Source organism: Convolutriloba macropyga, chromosome 4 (genome assembly GCF_964194025.1).
Source record: "Convolutriloba macropyga chromosome 4, txConMacr16.3, whole genome shotgun sequence".
NCBI lineage: Eukaryota > Metazoa > Xenacoelomorpha > Acoela > Convolutidae > Convolutriloba > Convolutriloba macropyga.
Window position 1 is genome coordinate 16622682 of NC_134471.1, and position 20711 is coordinate 16643392.

A 20711-nucleotide genomic window follows, 5' to 3' on the forward strand; every position below is an offset into this window, starting at 1 on the left:
ATTTTTAGTTTTCTAACCCAGTTCAACCTGGTCTTGACATCAGCAATCAAGAGCAATATGCAGTTAGTTCATTAGCGCCCGCTCTAAACAACAATGTCAGTTTTTCAGCACAGAGCAGCTTACTATTTGACGCCGCTCCTTTGTCTTTTCTTAAAACACATTACATCAATTGGCCCGCTCCTCAGAGTATATTCCCTGAAACAAATCTTAACGCCTCAAACAATAACTTTAATTCTAAACGCAGAAATTTCAAAACAGTGTTCAATCAGCTCAATGTCAGCATGATTCAAAAAATCTGTCCCGAAACTGCACGCAGATACGTTCAACGGTGATTGAATGAAATGGATAAAATGGTATAGCATTTTCGAAGATCGATCAATCACCCAGTTCCTCAGCTGAAAAAATGATCCACTTGCAATCACAGCTCACAGGGGCAAGCTTATGCACAAGTTGATGGCTACGGTTGCAATGGGGAATTATACGCTGCAGATCTATCAAGACTGCAAGAACATTTTTGCAATTCAAAGGCTTTTCCAAGGCTTTTCCTGACAAATTGTCGCACTTTAGAAACCCAAACTTACCTAATCCGGAAAGTTTTACCCAGTACTCTTCGTTTCTTCTAACAATTGTTGGCACATTTCAACAACTCGGTTTTATTCAAGATGTTCACTCCATCATCAACTTGAACATAGCTTTAACAAAATTAACATATGTAGACACGAAAGGACCCGTTAAGTCCTGGAAAAAACCATTACTCAGTCATCCTTAAAAACTTGCTGAGTGGCTCCTAAACTATGCAAAAATATACCAAGATTTACAAACAAACTTCAACTTCCCACCTTCTCAACATATTGGTGTTCATAAAATGGCTTTGAAAAAGTCGAGTTCTACTGGAAAAAATAATAATGCGAATCCAAAGCGTCAATTCCTGAGTGACAGGGAACAAATGCCATTTCTGTCTAAGATGCAAGAAAGCGTTAGTTGTCCGAACAATGACAACTGCCAACACCTCTAAAAATGCATACACTTCCACGCACTGAGAAGCAAAAGCTTTGTTTCAATTGTTTTGGAGGTCATCATGTAAACCAATGCAATTAAAAAAATGTCTGCCGCACAATATTGTGCGATGCACGACAGTTTTATGAACAGAAGCAGCCCAAACATTAAAGCGGTGCAATTTGTTGGAAAATTCCAGGTAGATTTTCTGGCAGTTCACCTGGTAAATAAAAATCAGTGTGTAAAAATATACACATATAACATATACTTCAAACAACGGTAGCGTTCAAAGTCTCCTTCTGAAATCGAAATCAAAAGAACTTGGTCTTAACCTTGCAAAAACAGATAAAATGCTTATAATTGGTTATCAAACGACTAAGGAAAATATTGTTCTAAATTTGCATTGACATAAAACCAATAGATAGCTCAGTTAAACTTGTCCAACTTAATGATGTTATGGCAGTACCAGATTTGAACATGTGCGCAGTAAATGTTGCTCAACTAAACACTTTGTGCAAAAATTATGGTCATCCCAGTCTAATAAATTTTCCCGAACTTAAACGGTGCAATGTGTCTATTATTAAAGGCATTGAAAACTTAGACTTGAATTACCATAAACAAATTATAAAAGGTCCGAAAATGCCCCATGGAGCATTGAAACTCCATTAGGCTGTCCGAGCGCCGGTGAAAACGAATTTACCAGTAAAGTATACTCAGAAGCAAAACTACCCTTATATGGACAAATCTCTTTTCAAATTGGTCCAGAATTGGAAGAAAATTGAAAATTTGGGCAATGCGTAGCCCTGAAAAGCTTTCTTTGAAAATGATAAAAGATTGAAATTTTAGAATCCACAACAATGATCGCTGACGGTCATCGTCAGATAGGTCTCGTTTGGAGGCAAGGCGCATTTTGTCCCAAACAACAGAACACATGGCTACCAGTAAAAAACCTTGATCGATTAGATCAAAAAATTTCCCAAAATTCGCTACTAAAGGAAAAGTACCAGGCTTCTCCAGAGTTGGAAAAAGGATACATTGTTAAAGTTCATGATGTCAACTCTAACAAATAATGCTCCTTTCCGCCCCATCACCCAGTGACCAATGAAAATAAACCTGCTAAGATTCCTAGAGTTGCGAACGCTTCCAGCATTTTCCAGGGTCAGTCCCTCAATTTTAATTTACTGAAAGGGCCAGATCTTTTCAGCAACTTAGCTGGTGTCATTTTGAGTTTTTGTGAGAATCGAATTGCGTTGTGCACAGACAAAGACCACATGTTCATGCAAGTGAAAGTTGACCCTAAATTCCGACCCCACTTATGCTTCCTCTGGAAGGGCAATGGACACACAGAAATTTAAAAATATACCAGTCATATATTGGGGACTACAAATTCACCTTGCGTAACATCCTACGCGCTGAGAAAACTTGCTCAGGACAATGCAAAAAACGTATCCAAGTTTTCAAAAGGTCATAGAGCGGAATATTTACATGAATGATTTGTATCTTGCCGTATCTAGTCCAAATGAAGCTGCAAAAATTGTCTATGAGACACGCAAGGTTCTTGCTACTGCTAGTTTTAATCTGAAAAAGTGGAATTCCAATAATCAACAAGTTCTTGACCTGCTGAATTCAGATATCCAACTTAATCCAAAAACATCAAGGTTCTTGATCTACCTCGAATTCCAGAAACAGATACATTTGTTATAGAGCATAAACTGTTCTATAGGATCTAACCCGACAAAAAAACGAGTCAAAGATAACTACTTTGCTTTGTTGCTTCCATCTTTGATCCCCTGGGAACTGTCGCACCCTTTACTATAAGACTCCGCAAAATTCTCAAAGGAGCATGGAATCAATGTCCAAAATGCAACAAGCCAATTCAGCTGGAAGAGAAATCTGATTTCTAGAATATGAAAAAGGAAATTTTGCTTTTTCAAGCATATTCACCTTCCTCGAAAATTGTGAAACGAGATACCGATTTCACCGATTGAACTACACACGTTCACAGATGCATCTGAGTTGGCATTATCAATTATCAGCAGTCTGTTATCTACGAGTTGACCACATTGACGAATCCATCTCAGTTGCATTTGTGGTTAGTAAAGCAACAGTTGCGCCAAAAAAAGGATAACGATTGCTAAATTGGAACTACAGGCTGCAGTATATGGTGCTGAACTAGCCCAATTTGTCAAAGAGGAGATGGATATTTAAATCCATAAACAGGTTTTGTGGTCTGATAATACGACAGTTTTATACTGGTTACGGACATTTGAGGTTCGTCATTGGATCTTCCTTGCTAATAGACTAGCCAAAAATTTGGATGTTTCCTCTGCCCATGATTGGTTCTAGATTTTGCTTGCAAGAAACCCAGCAGATTGTGGAACCCGAAGTTACAACGTTATTCAGATGAATATTAACTCACGTTGGTTATTAGTTCCCTCTTTTTTTTTGTGGAAAAAAACACTTGGCCGAATCAAGATTTTCTTTCAGCTCAACAAGTAAAAAATAAAAAGACAGATCCAATAAAAGAACTGAAGTGCAAAATCGACATATCGCGTTTCAGCAACTGGAATCGCTTACCTAGAGCTGCATCGCTTTGATTCCTGTTCGCATATGAAAGAAACTTGTTGTTGTTACTAGCACATTATATAAAAGCTTACAATAATTTGATTTCAAATTGAGAACTTCGAACTTAAAAGGGATATTGGAGTATCATCAACCAGTAGAATTGTTTCTTTATCATCATTTGTTGATCATAACCAGCACTTGCGTGCAACAGGAAGATTGTCCAAAGCATTGAATCTAGAAAATGCGGGCTTCCCGTTGGTCGTAGCGGGAAACAACCAGTGTGTTAGACTAATAAAAAAACATATCCATCAAACAATCATGCATTTTTATACCGAACAATCTAGAAGTTTTTTAATGGAACTCTATTGGATTCTTAGACGCAGGCGGTAGTCAAACAAATAGTTGGACAATGTGTTCCATGGAGACGTATGATTCAAGAAGTAGCTGCCCCCTAAATGGCTGACCTCCCGGAGTTCAGATTTCCAGAAAAATCATCACGTGTTTCAAAAGCAGGCTTAGACTTCAAAGGACCCTTTCTAGTTAAAGAACATGGAAGGAAGAAGCCTAGATACATACTCGACTTCAAGTGTTTAGTAATACGCGCTGTCCATCTAGAATTTGCCGTCGACAAGACAACAATTTCAGCAGTCAATTGCATCCGTTGCTTTATCAGCCGTAGAGGAAAACCAAAAAAATTCTTTTCCAATTGCGAAATATCTTTTGTTGGATCAAATAACTTTTTGGGATACAGCAATTTAAGCCTTAGAGATCGCCAAGATTTTGCAAATCATTTGCATCTGATGCAAGTGGAAATTGAGTGGGTGTTCGGTGGAACTTGAGAACGCCGAATGCAGATATTTAAGTTTTTTCTGTACAAAGTAATTGGGTCTAGAACTCTTTCAGGTGATATTTTGTGGACACTGGTATGTGAGATTGAATCCAATATGAGTTCTAGAACCTTAACAAATGTTCCGAATGAAATTAAAGATACCCTGCCTCTCACATCTAACCACTTTTTATTGGGAAGAGCGTCAGTTAACTATCCTCTTCGTCTTTAAAAAACGCAAGAATTCACCGCGTCCTGGTCCTGAAAATCTGCCCAAGAACTAGCTTCGCAATTTTTGAAATAGATTTCTTCGCAAATACATCCTTAATCAACAGATTAGTTCGAAGTGGAACAAACTTTTCGAAAAACTGAAGCTAAAAAATTTAGTTTGGCTACTTGGAGACTTAACGCTGCGAGGTGTCTGGCCTCTTGCAAAAATAATAGAAATTTACCCTCGTTCAGATGGTGTAGTACGCTCTGTGAAACAGAGATCTCCACTTGCTGAGAACGTAAGACCAGTCATCAAGCTTAGCAAAATCTTATTAAACAAATGAATTGTGTTTATGTTCTCGTTGTCGCTAGTACTTATTAATTAGCTCTTTGAAAGCGTAAGTCAAGTTGTATCTAAAATTTGATTCAAGCAGTCACATTACTGTAAAATTTCACATCAGACATCTAAGTTTGCGGTGAATAATACTGCGCGGTTACATTATTTGCAGTCCCTTTTGCGCACCATTTTAATTATTGAATATTCTTTTGTGCTTAAATACATTTGTCCCTTTCAGTCGCCCATACTTTTAGTTCCTTCTAAGATCCTACTTCGGTTTTTTTATATTTGCGATCAAATAATATCTTGCTGATTTTACATCGATTTTTATAAAGTACCACAATAGTTCGTTTTTCCTACAGTTGGGGCAGAGGATGTCACTGACATGAATTATTTTGGTCGAAAACGAACGGAAGTGATTTTCGACAACAGCCCCAGAACACAAAACACAATCATACAAAACACTCGCAATCAAAAAAACTAATTTATTTAATCTAAATCAAAAAAACAAACAACATTTATCATAGCAGTTTCGAACGATAACCCAACCCCCCCCCCCATATAAAGTTTTTTGTGATAACAAATTAAATTGAAATAGGTTTCTATAATAGTTTGTTTTTGAATTTCCCAGGCTGCTAATTCCCGGATTCACTTCGTTAACATAGAGAATATGCGAATTGAACTTGATTCTTTTCAGACCACTTTATTTTTCGTAAACTTCAAGTCCACTAATACGTCAGTTTGTTTTTTAGTACAATCTAATGAATCGATGAACTTGCGTATGCTTTTTTCATGTTTCTCTGTTATGCGCTCTCTTATACGTTTTTTTGTCAATCATTAGACCGGATAAACCCAAGATTGGTCTAGATGAATATTGGTCATAGTTGCTCAAAGTTCGTCACAGCTGTGCGTGAAAAATTTTACAAATTTCAAGACATATGGCTTTAGATGCATTTTAAATGGTATAGTTTAAAAAAACGCTTATCAATTTACTTATTGTGTCAGAAATCACAATTTGGAAACTACTAGAAAAAAAGATAATGCGAATCCAAAGCATCAATTCCTGAGTAACAGAGAACAAATTGATTTCTATCTAAGATGAAAGAGGGCGTTAGTTGTCCGAACAATGACTACTGCCAATACCTCTACAAAGCATACACTTTCACCCACTGAGTCCCTTGAATCGGCAAGATTATGTAACGAAACAAAAGTTTTGTTTCAATTGTTCTGGATATCATCATGTAGATCAGTGCTTTTCAAAAAATGTCTGCCGCACTAAAGAGAGCGGCAAAAAACATAACAAACTTCTGCACGATGGTTTTATGAACAAAAGCAACAAAAGTCAAACCATTGCAATTTGTTGGAACAGACCAGGTAGCGTTGTGGCAGTTCAACTAGTAAATGGAAACCAGACCGTGAAAACATACGCTTATGTAGACAACGGTAGCTGACAAAGTCTCCTTTTGAAATCGGCAGCAAAAAACTTGTCTTAACCTCGCAAAAACAGATAAAATGCCTCTAATTGGTTATCACACGACTAAGGAAATTGATTGCTCTAAAGTTTGCTTTGACATAAAGCCAATAGATAGCTCAGTTGAAAATGTCCGACTTAATGATGTTATGGCAGGTCTTAATTTGAACATGTCCGCAGTGAATGTAGCTCAAGTAAACGCTTTCAAAAGTTCTGCTACTAAAGAAAAGTACCAGGCTTCTCTGGACAAAGATTTGAACAAAAGATAGTTTGTTAAAGTTGATGATGACAACACTCTAACAAATTCTGCTCCTTTTTGCTCCATCACCCAGTGAACAAAGAAAATAACCGTAGTAGAGTTTGTAGAGGTGCAAATCATTCCAGCATTTTCCAGGTTCAGTCCTTCAACTCTAATTTACTGAAGGGGCCAAATCTGCTCAGCAATTTAACTGTTGTCATTATGAGGTTTTGTGAGAATCAAATTTCGACGTGCGCAGACATAGAACAAATGTTCTTGCAAGTGAAAAATGAGCCTAAAGTCCTACCCTTCTTACGCTTCCTCTGGAAGAACAATGGACACATAGAAACTTACAAAGACACCAGTCAAAAGTTTAGCGCAACAAACTCATCATACATACCATCCTACGCGCTCAGAAGATCTGCTCAGGGCAATGAAAAAACGTATCCAGGTGTTCAAAAGGTGATGGAGCGGAACATTTACTTAGATGATTTGTATCTTGCCATATCAAGTTCAGATGAGGCGTCAAAAAATGTCTTTGAGACTCGCAATGTTCTTGCTATTGGTGGCTTCAATCTGACAGAGTACAATTCAAATATTCAACAAATTTTTGGCCTGCTGAATCCGGATATCCGACTTAATCCAGAAATATCCGCACCCAAATGCAAAAGGTTCTTGATCTACCCTGGTTTCCGGAAACCGTTACATTTTTTACAGAGCAAAAACTGTTCCATAGGATATAACTCGACATAAAAACGAGTCAGCATTAATTACTTTGCTTTGTTGATTCCATCTTCGATCTCTTAGGAATTGTCGCAACCTTTACTAAAAAAATCCGCAAATTTCTCCGAGCAGCATAGAACCACGGCCCAAAAGTGGACAAGCCAATGCAGCTCGTTAAGAAATCTGATTTCGAGGACCTGAAAAACGAATTTTTTTTATGTACATCTTCCTGGCAAATTGTTAAACTAGATACCGATTTCATCGATTGAACTACACACGGTCACAGATTCATCCGAATTAGAATTATCAGCATTCTGTTATCTACGAACTGATCACCCTGACGAATCTGTCTCAGTCGCATTTGTGATTGGTCAAGCAAGAGTTGCGCCAATCATAAAGGATGACCATTCCTAAATTGGAACCACAGGAGGCTGCGGTATATGGTGCTCAAGTAGCACCTTTTGTCAGAGAGAACATTGATATTGAAATCCATAAACAGATTTTTTGGGTCCGATAGTACGAGAGTTGTATACTGGTTACGTACACCTTAGATTCGTCATCGGATCTTCATTGCTAACAAAATTGGCAAAATTTGGGATTTTTTCGTTTCCCAAGATTGTTTCCACATTTCTTCTGCAAAAAAATACAGCAGATGATGGAACCCGAGGTTACAACGTTTGTCAGATGAAAATCAACTCACGTTGACCATAAGGCCCCTTCTTTTGTGTCAAAATAAAAACACGTTGCCGAAACAAGATTTATTTTTTGTTCAACATATAAAAACTATAATGGCAGATCCAATAAAAGAACTGAAATGCGAAAATGACATATCGCGTTTCAGCAACTGGAATCGTTTACTTAGAGTTGCAGCGCTTTGCCTCTTGTTTGAGGATAAATGCAGAAAAAAAGGAAACCAAGTTGTTGCTAGCACATAATACAAAGGTCTACAATTACTTGATAAAACACCCCAACATCAAGATCTGAAATCGGGAATTTCGAACTTAAAAATAAGGTATTAGAGTATCATCAACCAGTAGAATTGTCTCTTTATCACCATTTGTTGATCATAACTAACACTTGCGTGCTCGGGGACGGTTGTCTAAAGCATTGAGACTAGAAACTGCACGCTTCCCGTTGATCCTAGATGGAAATAATCAGAGTGTTAGACTAATGGTAAAACATATCCATCAAACAATCATGCATTCTGATATCAAACAAACTAGAAGTTTTTTAATGGATCTCTATTGATTTCTTAGGTGCAGCGCGATAATCAAACAAACAGATAGACAATGTGTTCTATGGAGACGAATGATTCAAGAAATAGCTGCCCCCAAATGGCTGACCTCCCTGACCTTCCCAGATTACCAAAATAATCATCACGTGTTTCAAAAGACAGGCTTAGACTTCATAGGACCCTTTCCAGTTGAGGAACATGGAAGAAACAGGCCTAGGTGCATACTCTGCTTCACGTGCTTAGTAGTCCGCGCTGTTCATCTAGAAGTTGCCGAAAACTTCACAACAGATTCAACAATCAATTGCATCCGTCCTTCTTTTTAGCCGTAGAGGAAAACGACAAACGTTGTTTTCCGATTGTGGAAAATCTTTTGTTGGATCAAATAACTTTTTGCAATCCAGCCTTGTAAGCCTTGGCGATTGCTAAGATTTTGCAAGTCATCTGCGTCCAATGCAGGTGAAAATTGAGTGGGTTTTCAACCCTCCTGCGGCTCAACACTTCGGTGGTGGTTGGGAACGCCGAGTGCAGGTATTTCAGTTATCTCTCTTCAAACTAATCGGGTCTAGAACTCTTTCAGATGATATTCTGAGGACGTTGGTTTGTGAGATCGCATCCAATATGATTTCTAGACCCCTAACAAATGTTCCCAGTGAAATTAACGATCCTCTGCCTCTCACGCCTAACCACTTTCTACTCGGAAGAGCATCAATTAACTAACCTCCTGGTTTTTTCGAGACGCAAAAAGTCACAGTGTGCAGGTCCTGGAATTACGCTCAAGAACTAACTTTGACTTTTGGAAAAGATTTCTTTGTGAATACTTCCCTAATCAACAGCCTAGATAAAAGTGGACCAAAACTTCGCCGCAAGCTTTCTGGCCTCTAGCAATTTTTCAGAAATATACCCCGGTTCATATGGTGTAGTACGCTCCGTGAAACTGAGAACTCCACATGGTGAGAAAGTAAGACCAGTCATCAAGCTAAGCGAAATCTTATTGAAGAAATGAATTGTATTTGTGTTCTCGGTGTCACTAGAAGTTATTATTTAGTTCGTTAGAAGCGTAAGTCAAATCGTCCCTAAAAGTTGATGCAAGCAGTCACATTACTGTAAAACTTTACATCAAACATCTAATCTTGCGATGAATAGTCTTGCACGGTTACATTATTTGCAGTTCCTTTTATTTAGGAATAATCTTGTACCAATTTATTTATTGAATATTCTTTTGTGCTTAAATACATTTGTTCCTTTCTGTCGCCCATGCTCTCAGTTCCTCCCAAAGTTTATATTCCGATTATTTTATTTGCGATTGATTATTTATCTTGCTGATTTTACATAGATATCATACAGTACAACAACAGTTCGTATTCCTACAGTTGGGGCCGAGGATGTCACTGACATGACTTCTTTTGGTCGAAAACGAACGGAAGTGTCTTTCGCCAAGAGCCTCAGAACACAAAGCACAACCATACAAAACACTTGCAATCAAAGGAAACTAATATATTAAATCTAAATCAAAATAACATTCAACATTTTTAATAGCATTTTCGATCGATAACCCTCACCCAAATTAAGTTCTTTTTGATAACAAATTAATTTGAACTAGGTTTCCATATTAGTTTGTTTTCGAAATTCAGCTAAACTCCCGCATTCAACTCGATAATTCAGAGAAAATGGAAATTGATCTTGACCCTTTTCAGACCCACTTTTTTTTCGTGAAATTCAAGTCCATCAATATGCCTGTTTGCTTTTTAATACAATCTGATGAATCGATAGAATTGCGTATGCTTTTTTCATGTTTCTCTTTTATGTGCTTTCTTATATGCCTTTTTTTGTTAATCATAATACCGGATTAACCCAAGAATGGTCTAGATGAAAATTGGTCACAGTTGCTCAAAGTTCGTCACAGCTGTGATTTAAAAATTTTACGAAGTTCAGGACAAGTGATCTAAGATGCACTTTTAAATGGTATAGGTCAAAATTACGCTTGTAATAAGGGTGTTGCATTAATTTAAAAACCTCTAAAAGCAGTATCTTACGATGGTATTATTTTTCACTGATTAGTAAAGGTGACCGAGTTCATACGTACAGAGCTTTACTAGCTTGGAGAGAATTAAACGAGCAAAACTATACTATAGCTTTTATTGTATCATCTGTCCAACTAAGATTTTTAACCATTCTAAGATGTTATTTACCACACCCAAGCTGTATAAATCAATACCTGTAAATTATAATAAAATCACGAAAGTTCGTGTTAAGAAAGGTGAACAATCTACTTCTTCTTTCAATTTTGAACTAAAAAGTAATCATCAAATAATATTTTGTTTTCTATTGACTTCAAAAGTTATTATTCATTTGAGAGAACATCTTCTAATTTAAAAAAGCAATGACAATTTGTCTTAATGTGACCTCATTAAAAAATTGTCACGTGGCAGTCGTATAAAAGTTGAGAATCAACTCAATTTATTTATTGTTTCAGAAATCACAATTTGGTGAGCAGCGCCTGAAATTGACACTGTTTTCGGTTTTCTGTAGAAGAGATCAATTCTTTTGGGGATCAAATTTAGGTAAATTTTTGCTTCGCCGTTTTCTTTGTTATAAAAATGTTGAATTTCTTCGTTGAATTTCTGCCAAAAAAAAATCGTGTTTCAAAATGTTTGAAAATTGAAACTTCAAAATGTTTTTCAAAATCTTTGAAAATTAAATATAATAGATTAATTTTCAATCATTTTTTAAAATGTTTGAAAATTCAAATTTATTTAACAACAAAAAATGTTTGAAAATTTAATCCGATAGATTAATTTCATTTTGCCGTAATTAATTATTTTCAAACTTGTTACAGAAAGAATGAATTTATGAAGTATGTAACCGTAGGAATAAATAGTTACAAGTTCAAAAAGACTACACTACCAATTATCAGGATTTTAAATAAATAATAACTATAGTGATTACATATTAAATATAATCTTCAGCTCTTTCACTTGAGGCTACCGATTTCAAATTTAGTTGTTTTAAGAGATAAAAATTTGTCTTAGAGAGATAAAAATTAGTTGAATTTCATTAGATTTTTAATTTCGAATCGCATTGTATTTTGGCATATTGTTTTATTAATTATATGTGACAATATCTTCATTTGGTCAACTTCTCTTAAGATCAATTAAATTAAAAGTGGACCAACCCCCTTCTCCGCGATAAAAGTTGTCGATTTCCAAAAAACCCATGAACCCTCACTAAATGCTCCGAATTTGTTTTCTTTTACTTCACGAGCATCTCGTTTAAAAACCCCAAAATACTCAATTTGTTTGGAAAATAACAGTTTGTCATTTTTGGATTGTCCCAATTGATGTGTTGGCCGTTGTGTTTGCAGGTGAAGTGTCCGGCTCTACTTCTTAGTTAATTATCACTCGCGACTTAGCGGGTGTTGACATTTTTGTAGGCTTGGCTCGTGGCATTAAGGAAGTTTTTATTAAGTTGAACTTATTTGAGTGATTGTTCTTTGAGCGTTTATTGCAACGCGAATTCAGGGAAAAAATGACAGGGTGTTTGAAATAAAATGGTAGTCCCTATTCTTGCCTGAAAGTTGTTCCGTGAGTAATGCAAAGTAACTCAATTTTAGCCTAATACTCATGCAACGTTTAATTTTTTTTGATTTTGTATCAATTATGTACCACAAAAATTATCAATTGGATAACGTAAACCAACCCAGATTTTTTTTAGAAAAATACCGTTCACTATACCAGTCTGATGATATCCTGAATTTACATAAAAAATTGAGCAGATATGATTTTTCAGTAAGTTCGTTTTAGTTTTGGAATATATGATGTTGGCTATACAATTATATAAATAGTTTTCTTATTCTTGAAAAACAAAACCATTTTAAGCCACTGTTGATTTGGCGAATCAAATCCAAACTAATTTTGAACATCCTCAAAAACTACATAAGCGAACCTATCGACTCCATTTAAAAAATTTTCCATTAAACAGGACTCCGCGTTTTCAAATTTTCAAATTGTCGACTGGCCCATCGACAACTTCTGATTAAATATGCAGTTGCTAATAGCTACCATTTTTTTCATATTCTATATCGCCAAATAAATATTTTCACAGTTGAGACTAAATTTTTTTGTCATTGGCTTGTGGTTGACGCCAGCTTGGAGTTGAAAAAATTGAACACTCTATAATATGGTTAAGACATTGCCAGGAATTTTTCTAGGTGACGAATTTTGGGAAAATTGGCCTTTTAGGCCCAACTTTTGATATAACTCAGTCAAAATCTTTATCAGAGGTTGGATTTGTTAAGCATAGCGGAATTGTTTTTTTGTCGTTGAATTGTTTTTGTTATATTTGTTTTTGTGACTTTCATAGTTTTAATTACACAAAACACTTTGTCACAAACGGACTTGCAAGGTTTTCTCTTTTTTATAAAAACAGACAAACTTAATATGAGGGAGATCAACCAATGTATAGCTCTGTTTGATGTATTAAATCCATATTTTTTTCTTTTGAAGTTTAATCTCGTCTAAATATTTTTCAAGGTCCAATTGTACAAGTTGATAATTGTCTTAACTTAGTTCTGTTTTCACTTTTCTTATCCATACCTAAAACTGGGAACAAAAATGGAGAATCTTGGCAAAAATCTACATCGAGTTGGTTTGTGCGCCATGGCATATATGCAACACGTATAAAACTTATGGCAAAAATTGCGTCACTAGTAGACCAGAAAAGTCAACATTTGTCGAAATCTGATAAACCTAAACGCAGAATATTTTGCAATTTTACGAAAAAGTAAGATGATTAATCTCAAGGTTAATTTTCATGTATGCCTAAGCGGTGAAAAAAATCACCGCTATCAACGGGAAGCGGTGAAAATAAAAATTTCACCGCTTAAAAACCGCGAATCTTTCGAAAATTTACCGCAAAAAAGTTACAGTGATTTTTAGCGGTGAATTTTTGTAGGATTTGCGATTCTTGCGGTGAATTTTGTTTCCGCCGCATTCACCGCAATGTCAACGCTAAAAATCGCATCGCAATTATTACATCTTTTCACCGCATTCCCCGCAAATTTTTAATTTTTTAGCGATTTTTAAAGTTGACACCTCGACCCGGGTGAAGATTTTGCTCATGTTTGTTCGCATGAAAAATGTTTCTGTTTGTCAAAGTTTAATTCAAATAAAGATAGGATGAGATGTAGATACAATCAGGTCATTAAAAGACACGGCAAGTATGAACGAAATTGAAATTATCAAGAAAATTTGCTGAATTTGGTGACTGAAATTAAATTTAGATGTTAAATCATGGGTTGTTAAATCCTTTAACGCAGTTAAATTATCCTTAATCATCTTTAGCGAAAGTTATGTTACCTGTTTGATTTTTAAATTTGGATCTTTTCCGTTTGTGCCCACTCCCCCCCCCCCCCCCCCCCCAGTACGTTATGCACCCCCCAGTTACAGAGCACGTGCCATTACATAGTAAATCATTATATAAAAATATAGCATGTGCGTCTGAGGGGTGCAAATGATATGCGCTCGCTAAGCGGGGGGGGGGGGGGGCACAAACGGAAAAGATCCTTAAATTTTTATGATTCTCAGGTATAAACAACTACCCAAAATTTGCCGAAAATGCTGACGCAATTGGCTATCATTGCAGTCTGTGCTTTTTTCATCAACGCCGACTACATAGCCCACAGACGCTATGTCCCTTCCATGTTTTACAAGCGACAAGGGATTAGATACAACATGAACAGCAAAGAAGGGGACGCCTGTGAGGAAGCGAAAGATTGTGATAAATATAAACAACTCTACTGTAGTATGACAGGAAAGTGCCTCTTCGATGATCGAGTTGATATCCCAAGTGGGTGTGACCAAAATGAGCGCTGCCCATCTGGCCAGCTTTGCGATGTATACAGGAAAAACTGCTTCACACCCTCCGCACGCAGAGGTCAAGAGGTCGAAAGTCATCAAATCCTATTTTGAAGCAATCTTTGAAGAGCAGCGTGCTAAAAAAGTTGGTGTTTGAAGTAAGGAATCTATACTCAGAAACTGGAGCAGAAATAAATTATAAATAAACTAAACTATTTTATACTTTTAATAAAGGCAAGGACTCTTGAAAATATCCAAATTATATTTTTTCATCATCATGAATCTCCCCACGGAAAATAAGTTTTGTTTTTCATAACGACATACTGAAAAACTAAGGCCTGATTTTGATTGTGGCTATTACGGTCTATACAAAGAAATCATAAACAAATCGCAATTTGCAGATACCAATGTATGGTTGATGGTATGGTTATATATGTTTGAGGGGAAGGGGGGAGGGGACGGAAATAATTGAATTAGTTTTACATATGAATAGATGAAAAATTATTTGGATATTTCTTTTAGATGATTTAATTTTATAGTTTTTCACTAATTTCTTGGATGAATAAATTATTAACTGTTCCTTTGTATTAAAAATTTTCTAAGATTGAATTATTTAATTAATAAATTTTAGAACAAAAATCGTCTAAATATTTTTGATTCTATTAATCGAATGTAATCCGAACTGTCCTGTGCTAGACTAAAACCGACAAAAAAGACCAAAAAAATATTTTGCTATCTCAAATAATGTGTCATCTAAATTTTTATGCTATTGGAGGTTTTGATAACACAGATATATCCCATCAGTAGTTCTGGAAAGCGTAGAGATTGCCTATATAATAAGCGACTAAATTTTTAGATGGAATTCAATCTCGAGAAGTGAATCAATTAAGCTTTTAATGAGGTCCGTCGATCTTCCTAGATGTTAACAGCAACAGGAAAATTGACCTTTTGGTAAATAGTTTTTAATCGAATAAACATGGGCTTGTATTTCAAAATTTAATGTTGAATAGCCACTTAAAAAGTCAACTTTAACTTGTTTATTTATTAATCCCAACCTAATTCTGGGTTTTAATACCAAGCATACACTAAACATTTTTAATTTTGCAATTTTATAGTTTACAGAAACAAATAAAATTATATTTTGTAGTTGTATGATCAACAGAAAATCATAAAAGAGCCTGATATGAAATCAGCAATCATACATCTTTTGTTCCACTAGCGATCCTATTTTTTAGATAAGGCATCGCTGACGTGATTCCTCTGCATCACATTGTGATGGGTCAAAAACCCAGAATAGCAATTTTTAAGTCAAAGTTGAGTGCTAAATATAAGAGTAGTTCTATATGTAAAGCTTCAGCTCAAATCTTCTCTATTGTCATGTTATACATATAAAAGATTATTTGCAAAAAAAAACAAAAGACCATCAGACTTATTGCAGATAAAAGCATGGACTAAATAGATATAAAAGCCTAAATTATCGCTATGGAGCTCCCAAAAATTGCTCAAGCGATAAACAAGTTTAAGCACTCTCTGACTTAATACATGAGGAGTTGTGGCATCCGTCAATTCTTTATTTGTCATAGTAAACCTGGCATTATTGCCAGAAAACTTACAACTCCTTTCGAAATTGAAGATTGCACATTTTGTTCGGCTTTTGGATTTCATGATTCATTTTTTTATAATCCCGCGTCTCCGACCATACATCTTTTTTGTTTTCATCATTGTTTTTGTTTTAGGTCAATTATGATTCTTAGTAATCATACTAGGTCTTATATGATTCTTAGCAATCATGCTATGCTTCCTATTAGTCATACAAGGATTACATATGATTTCTTGGATATTATAAAGGAATCATACAAAAAAATTGAAAGCCAACAGACTGTGTATTTTTCATATGGGTAATATGTGCTGAATAGATCATTGACAGATGCCAAAATTTCAAAGTTTTTAGTGTAATGTAAGCAGAAGGCAGTTAAATTTCATTTATGCGCAGTTCCATTTGACTATTTGACAATAAAACAATAATTTTCAATTTTAGAAGTATTTAATAAATGATTTAAAGTTAAAAGCATTTTTTATTGTTTCTAATAATTGAGCATTCATAGATAAAAACTGGCTTCGGAGAACACCAAAACTTTTGTCATATAGAAAAACCATGCCTTTCCTTAGCAACCGACTTTGAATTGCATGGTCTTTTGGCGGATGAAAACGTGATGCCGAAGAATTACATATCAGATACGTCACCGAAAAAAAATGGTAATATAAAAGGAAAGAGGCAAAGAATATGTATGATTCTGTCTAATCAATCCGGGATCATATATGACTTCTTGGTAATCATACAAGGATAATAAAATATTTCTTTGTTTTCATAGTAGAGTGGTATTAAGAAAACAAGCATGGACAGTATGAGATCTTATATGATCTTTTTTTATAAAACCAAAGAAAACTCAAATCGGGATTTTCTGTAAATCATTTACTTCTTATGACAACCAGGCAGTTAAACCAATCCTATATGACCTTGAATTGCTACAATTTGACTTTGTACCAAATTAAGGAAAATTGTGTGATGAGCGACCTTGGTGTATTTTAAACGAATAATGGATCTTTTCCGTTTGTGCCCCCCAACTTAGTGGCGCATATTATTTGGACCCCCAGATGCACGTGTCATATTTTCACATAATGATTTACCATGTAATTACACGTGATCGGTTACTGGGGGCGCATAACGTACTGGGGGTCAAAAACGGTAAATTTTTGTCAGTGTCCTCCCGTAACTTGGCTTTTGACTATGTCAGTGGTGAAACTTTATTATTTTCATTATGTTTTATTGCCTGACACGAGTTAAGTTCAGGCCATTTTCGTAAAATTACAATCTGTTTAAGAAAATGACTTCTTACGGCATGATTTGGCTTCGATGAACCAGTGCACAGTTCACTCTCAATTGACAACCAGTGATGGATAGACTACGTAACAAGTAAGATAATCTTGACAGTGCTTGACAAGAAGCTCTACATGTTCCACGCATACTTGGCTAAAGAGATGAAGCCCTGAGGAACGAGAAAGAGCGTGAGAAGGGCTATAAGAGGTGCCCAAGTTCAAGAGCTTAAGACCAGTTTGTTTAAATGGGCAGCAAACTAGGCTTCTAAGTAAGAGATGATGGTTCGAATCCAGTACTGGTCCATTTTCACAGTAGTTGCATCTGCTTAGACCCAATAACAATCTCCATCTTCAATAGCAAACACCCTCAGTGCCAACGAATGTTATGAAGCGTTTTAATCAGAGTGAGCTGGATATGAAACAAAGAAAAGCAAGGTGGTCGTATAGAAGCAAGAAGAATCAATTTTTCAAAAAGTAATCATAACTGACTAACGTCGGGCTAATTACTCTCAAACCACTGTCTTCTGTTTAATCCAGCTATGGTTTAGGGATGCGAGCATTAAGGGCACGGAATGAACAGATTGTGGGGAAGCATTTTGGGTGGGGGGATTGACTTAATAGAAAATTGTTTCGGGGTCAAGCACCCAAAAAAGTAGGGTTGCGGATGGTAACGATTTATATAGCCCAACTGGCTATTTATCCTGAATCCTTAACTTATCAAACTATTACCTAACTATAGCTAATTAAACGCTTGAACTCCAGAAGCTTATTCAACCAGCTCCGATTTGTTGCTGCATTTTTGACGAAAAGAGTTAAAAAAATATAGAAAAACTGCTCGAGAACCTGGCGCATCTAGACAGCCCACACTGTGCACTTGGATTTCGTCGAAGCTGTCTGGGTACCCCAAAGATTGTAGACTCCATGCGACGTAACACTCTATCTGACGAATCCTCTGGTATTGTGCAGGATTTTGACAACCTTCAGAGAATAAAATTTGAGAAAATGTTAGGCACTGTTATAGGTGACAACGCATGGAAGCAGGCTTTTCTACCAATAAGCAAAACTGGCGTCGGAATTAGACAACCAGTTGACCAATTGAAAGCGGCGTTTGTTGGGTCAGCATCGCACGCAGGCGCTTTAGTAGAACAAATAACCGGTGAGAAAATAACAGACAACCAAATTTTCAAAGAAACAGTGGAAGAACTGAAGAATCTAGAAATTGGCCGATATACACAACACAAGATTCAGAAGGCACTTGGCGATGCTGCTTTTTCTGACCTTCTTGATAATCAGTTTTCAAATCGGCAGGAAACTCGTTTGCTTTTGCTAACGTTGCCTCAATCTGGTGCCTGTTTTTCCGCACCTCCAATCCCTAGTCTGGGCCCTCAGATTCAGCCAAATGAAATCAGAGCCGAATTGAAGTATCGGATTGGTGTTCCGTTATACATTGAGGAACAAAAATGCGCGTACTGACAAAACGGCAGACTGGTCAAGCTGGGTGAACACGCTTTAAGCAGTCATATTCGGAGGATACAATATCGCAGTACGATAGAGTGAGGGATAGAATATTTGCTGCTTGCTCGACCGGAAACTTAGCACCCATCTGCGAAAAGGAAAATTTGATTCCAGATAATAACTCAAGGCGAGGAGACATATACTTGCCCAGCTGGTCAGCGGGAGAACAATCTGCATTAGATGTTACCATAACCTCCCCAATGCAGCCCAGCCTAATTTCAGATGCGGAGAGGAGGTGTGGTCTTGCTCTGACAAATGCTGAAGACAGGAAATATGAACAATATGCCCAAAAGTGTGCCGAAATAGGTATCCAGTTTGTACCATTCGCGTTTGATTCTTTCGGGGGCTTCTCAGATTTGGCTCTTTCTGAGAATCGACTGAACTTAGAAATGATTTCCACCATGAGTTCCCCAACCAAGCATACCTTAAATTCATGATTTTAAAATTTTGAAAAAACTCCGAATTTTTTGTGATCCATAACTTTTGAAATTGTACTATTGAAACGCTGGCTGATTAAAAACAAAACCGCACGTATTTTGTTGGTAAATAAACTACTGGTTATGCCCTAAAGTTTGACTACTACCAGCCGGCTATAACAACTATACCGTAATATCGGATGTAACTATTGACATTTCTTTGACTGCCATTAGTTAACTTTAGTTAGTTAGACTTAACATAAATTAAACCTTTAGAACAAATAGCAAGTAGGGGTGCGTTAACAGTTACCAACTGCAACTCCACCTTATTTACTGCTTGACCGCGACACGCTTTTCCACCGAGCCAGCCCCCCTCCCCCCCCCCCAATGCTTCCCCCACACTCTGGTCACTCCGTCCTCCAAATGCTCGCATCCCTAAACCCTAGCTGTCTAATACCGAAGACAGTGGTTTGAGAGCAATTAGCCAGACGTTAGTCAATTAAGTTTATTTTTTGAAAACTTGACTCTTTTTTCTTCTATGCGGCCGCCTTGCTCTTCGTTTTTTCATATCTAGATCACTTTGGTTGAAGCCCTTCGCACCATTCTTCGACACCGAGGGTGTCAGTTATTGCACATGGAGATTGTTAGGGGTCTAGGCAGGTGCAACTACATTGAAAATGGACCAGTACTGGGTTCGAACCAGCATCTAGTACTGACAATCCTAGTGTGCTGCCCATTTTCACCAACTGATGTTAAGCTCTTGAACTTGGTCAAGGCTTCATTTCTCTAGTCAAGTATACGTGGAAAAGTAGAGCTTTTTGTCAAGTTATGTCAAGATTATCTTATGCGCAATTTACATTAGGTTGTTCTGGCTCAACCTTCTAACAGAGTTTTCCGAGTCATTCAGTGCATTTTATTAGAATTCAGTGAAGCTTATGGAGAAACTTGTCCCAGCTGCAACAGGGGACTCACCTCATACGCACCCGGATACTTCCACCCGGGTTTTCACAGAGCAGTTGCGTTAATACTTACTGTCCACCAATTTCCAGTCTACCCACTACTGGTTGTCAATTGAGAGTGAACTGTGAACTGGTTACCTATGAACTGGTTACTGCGTAACCCCCTGATATAATTAAACCTTTTAATCATCACTTGACAAAAGCCGTAAGCAGTTATAGTTATGCTTGTACGCATGTATGTTGTCGATAAATAAACGACTGGTTATGCCTTAAGGTTTGATAACTTCCGGCTATAGCAACTGTATCGTAATATCTGATTTAACTATTGCAATTTCTTCGACTGCAATGGTGATCGCCATTTTAGATATTGGTCATGCCCGCATTCGAAATTTCGAAAACGCACTATGATTTACACTGTGCATAGTACAGACAACTTGGATCTTTTCCGTTTGTGCCCCCCCCCCCGCAGTCAGCCGTTATCTATCCACGCAC

At 36.7% G+C, this 20711-nt stretch overlaps 4 protein-coding genes across 4 annotated transcripts in view; all 4 read left to right on the forward strand.

Moving 5' to 3' along the window:
• Nucleotides 1-20711, forward strand: part of LOC142337485 (peroxiredoxin-2-like) — a 538029-nt gene that overhangs the window by 263356 nt on the left and 253962 nt on the right. The window lies entirely within an intron of this gene.
• Nucleotides 1-20711, forward strand: part of LOC142337484 (transmembrane protein 64-like) — a 227808-nt gene that overhangs the window by 82835 nt on the left and 124262 nt on the right. The window lies entirely within an intron of this gene.
• LOC142337483 (COP9 signalosome complex subunit 5-like) overlaps nucleotides 1-20711 on the forward strand; it is a 235183-nt gene that overhangs the window by 14695 nt on the left and 199777 nt on the right. The gene's annotated exons all lie outside the window — the stretch shown is intronic.
• LOC142337998 (uncharacterized) overlaps nucleotides 18251-20711 on the forward strand; it is a 67353-nt gene continuing 64892 nt past the window's right edge. The window contains exon 1 of the mRNA XM_075387631.1: nucleotides 18251-18750. Within this exon, the coding sequence (XP_075243746.1) occupies nucleotides 18251-18750 (500 nt within the window). The remainder of the gene's footprint in view (nucleotides 18751-20711) is intronic.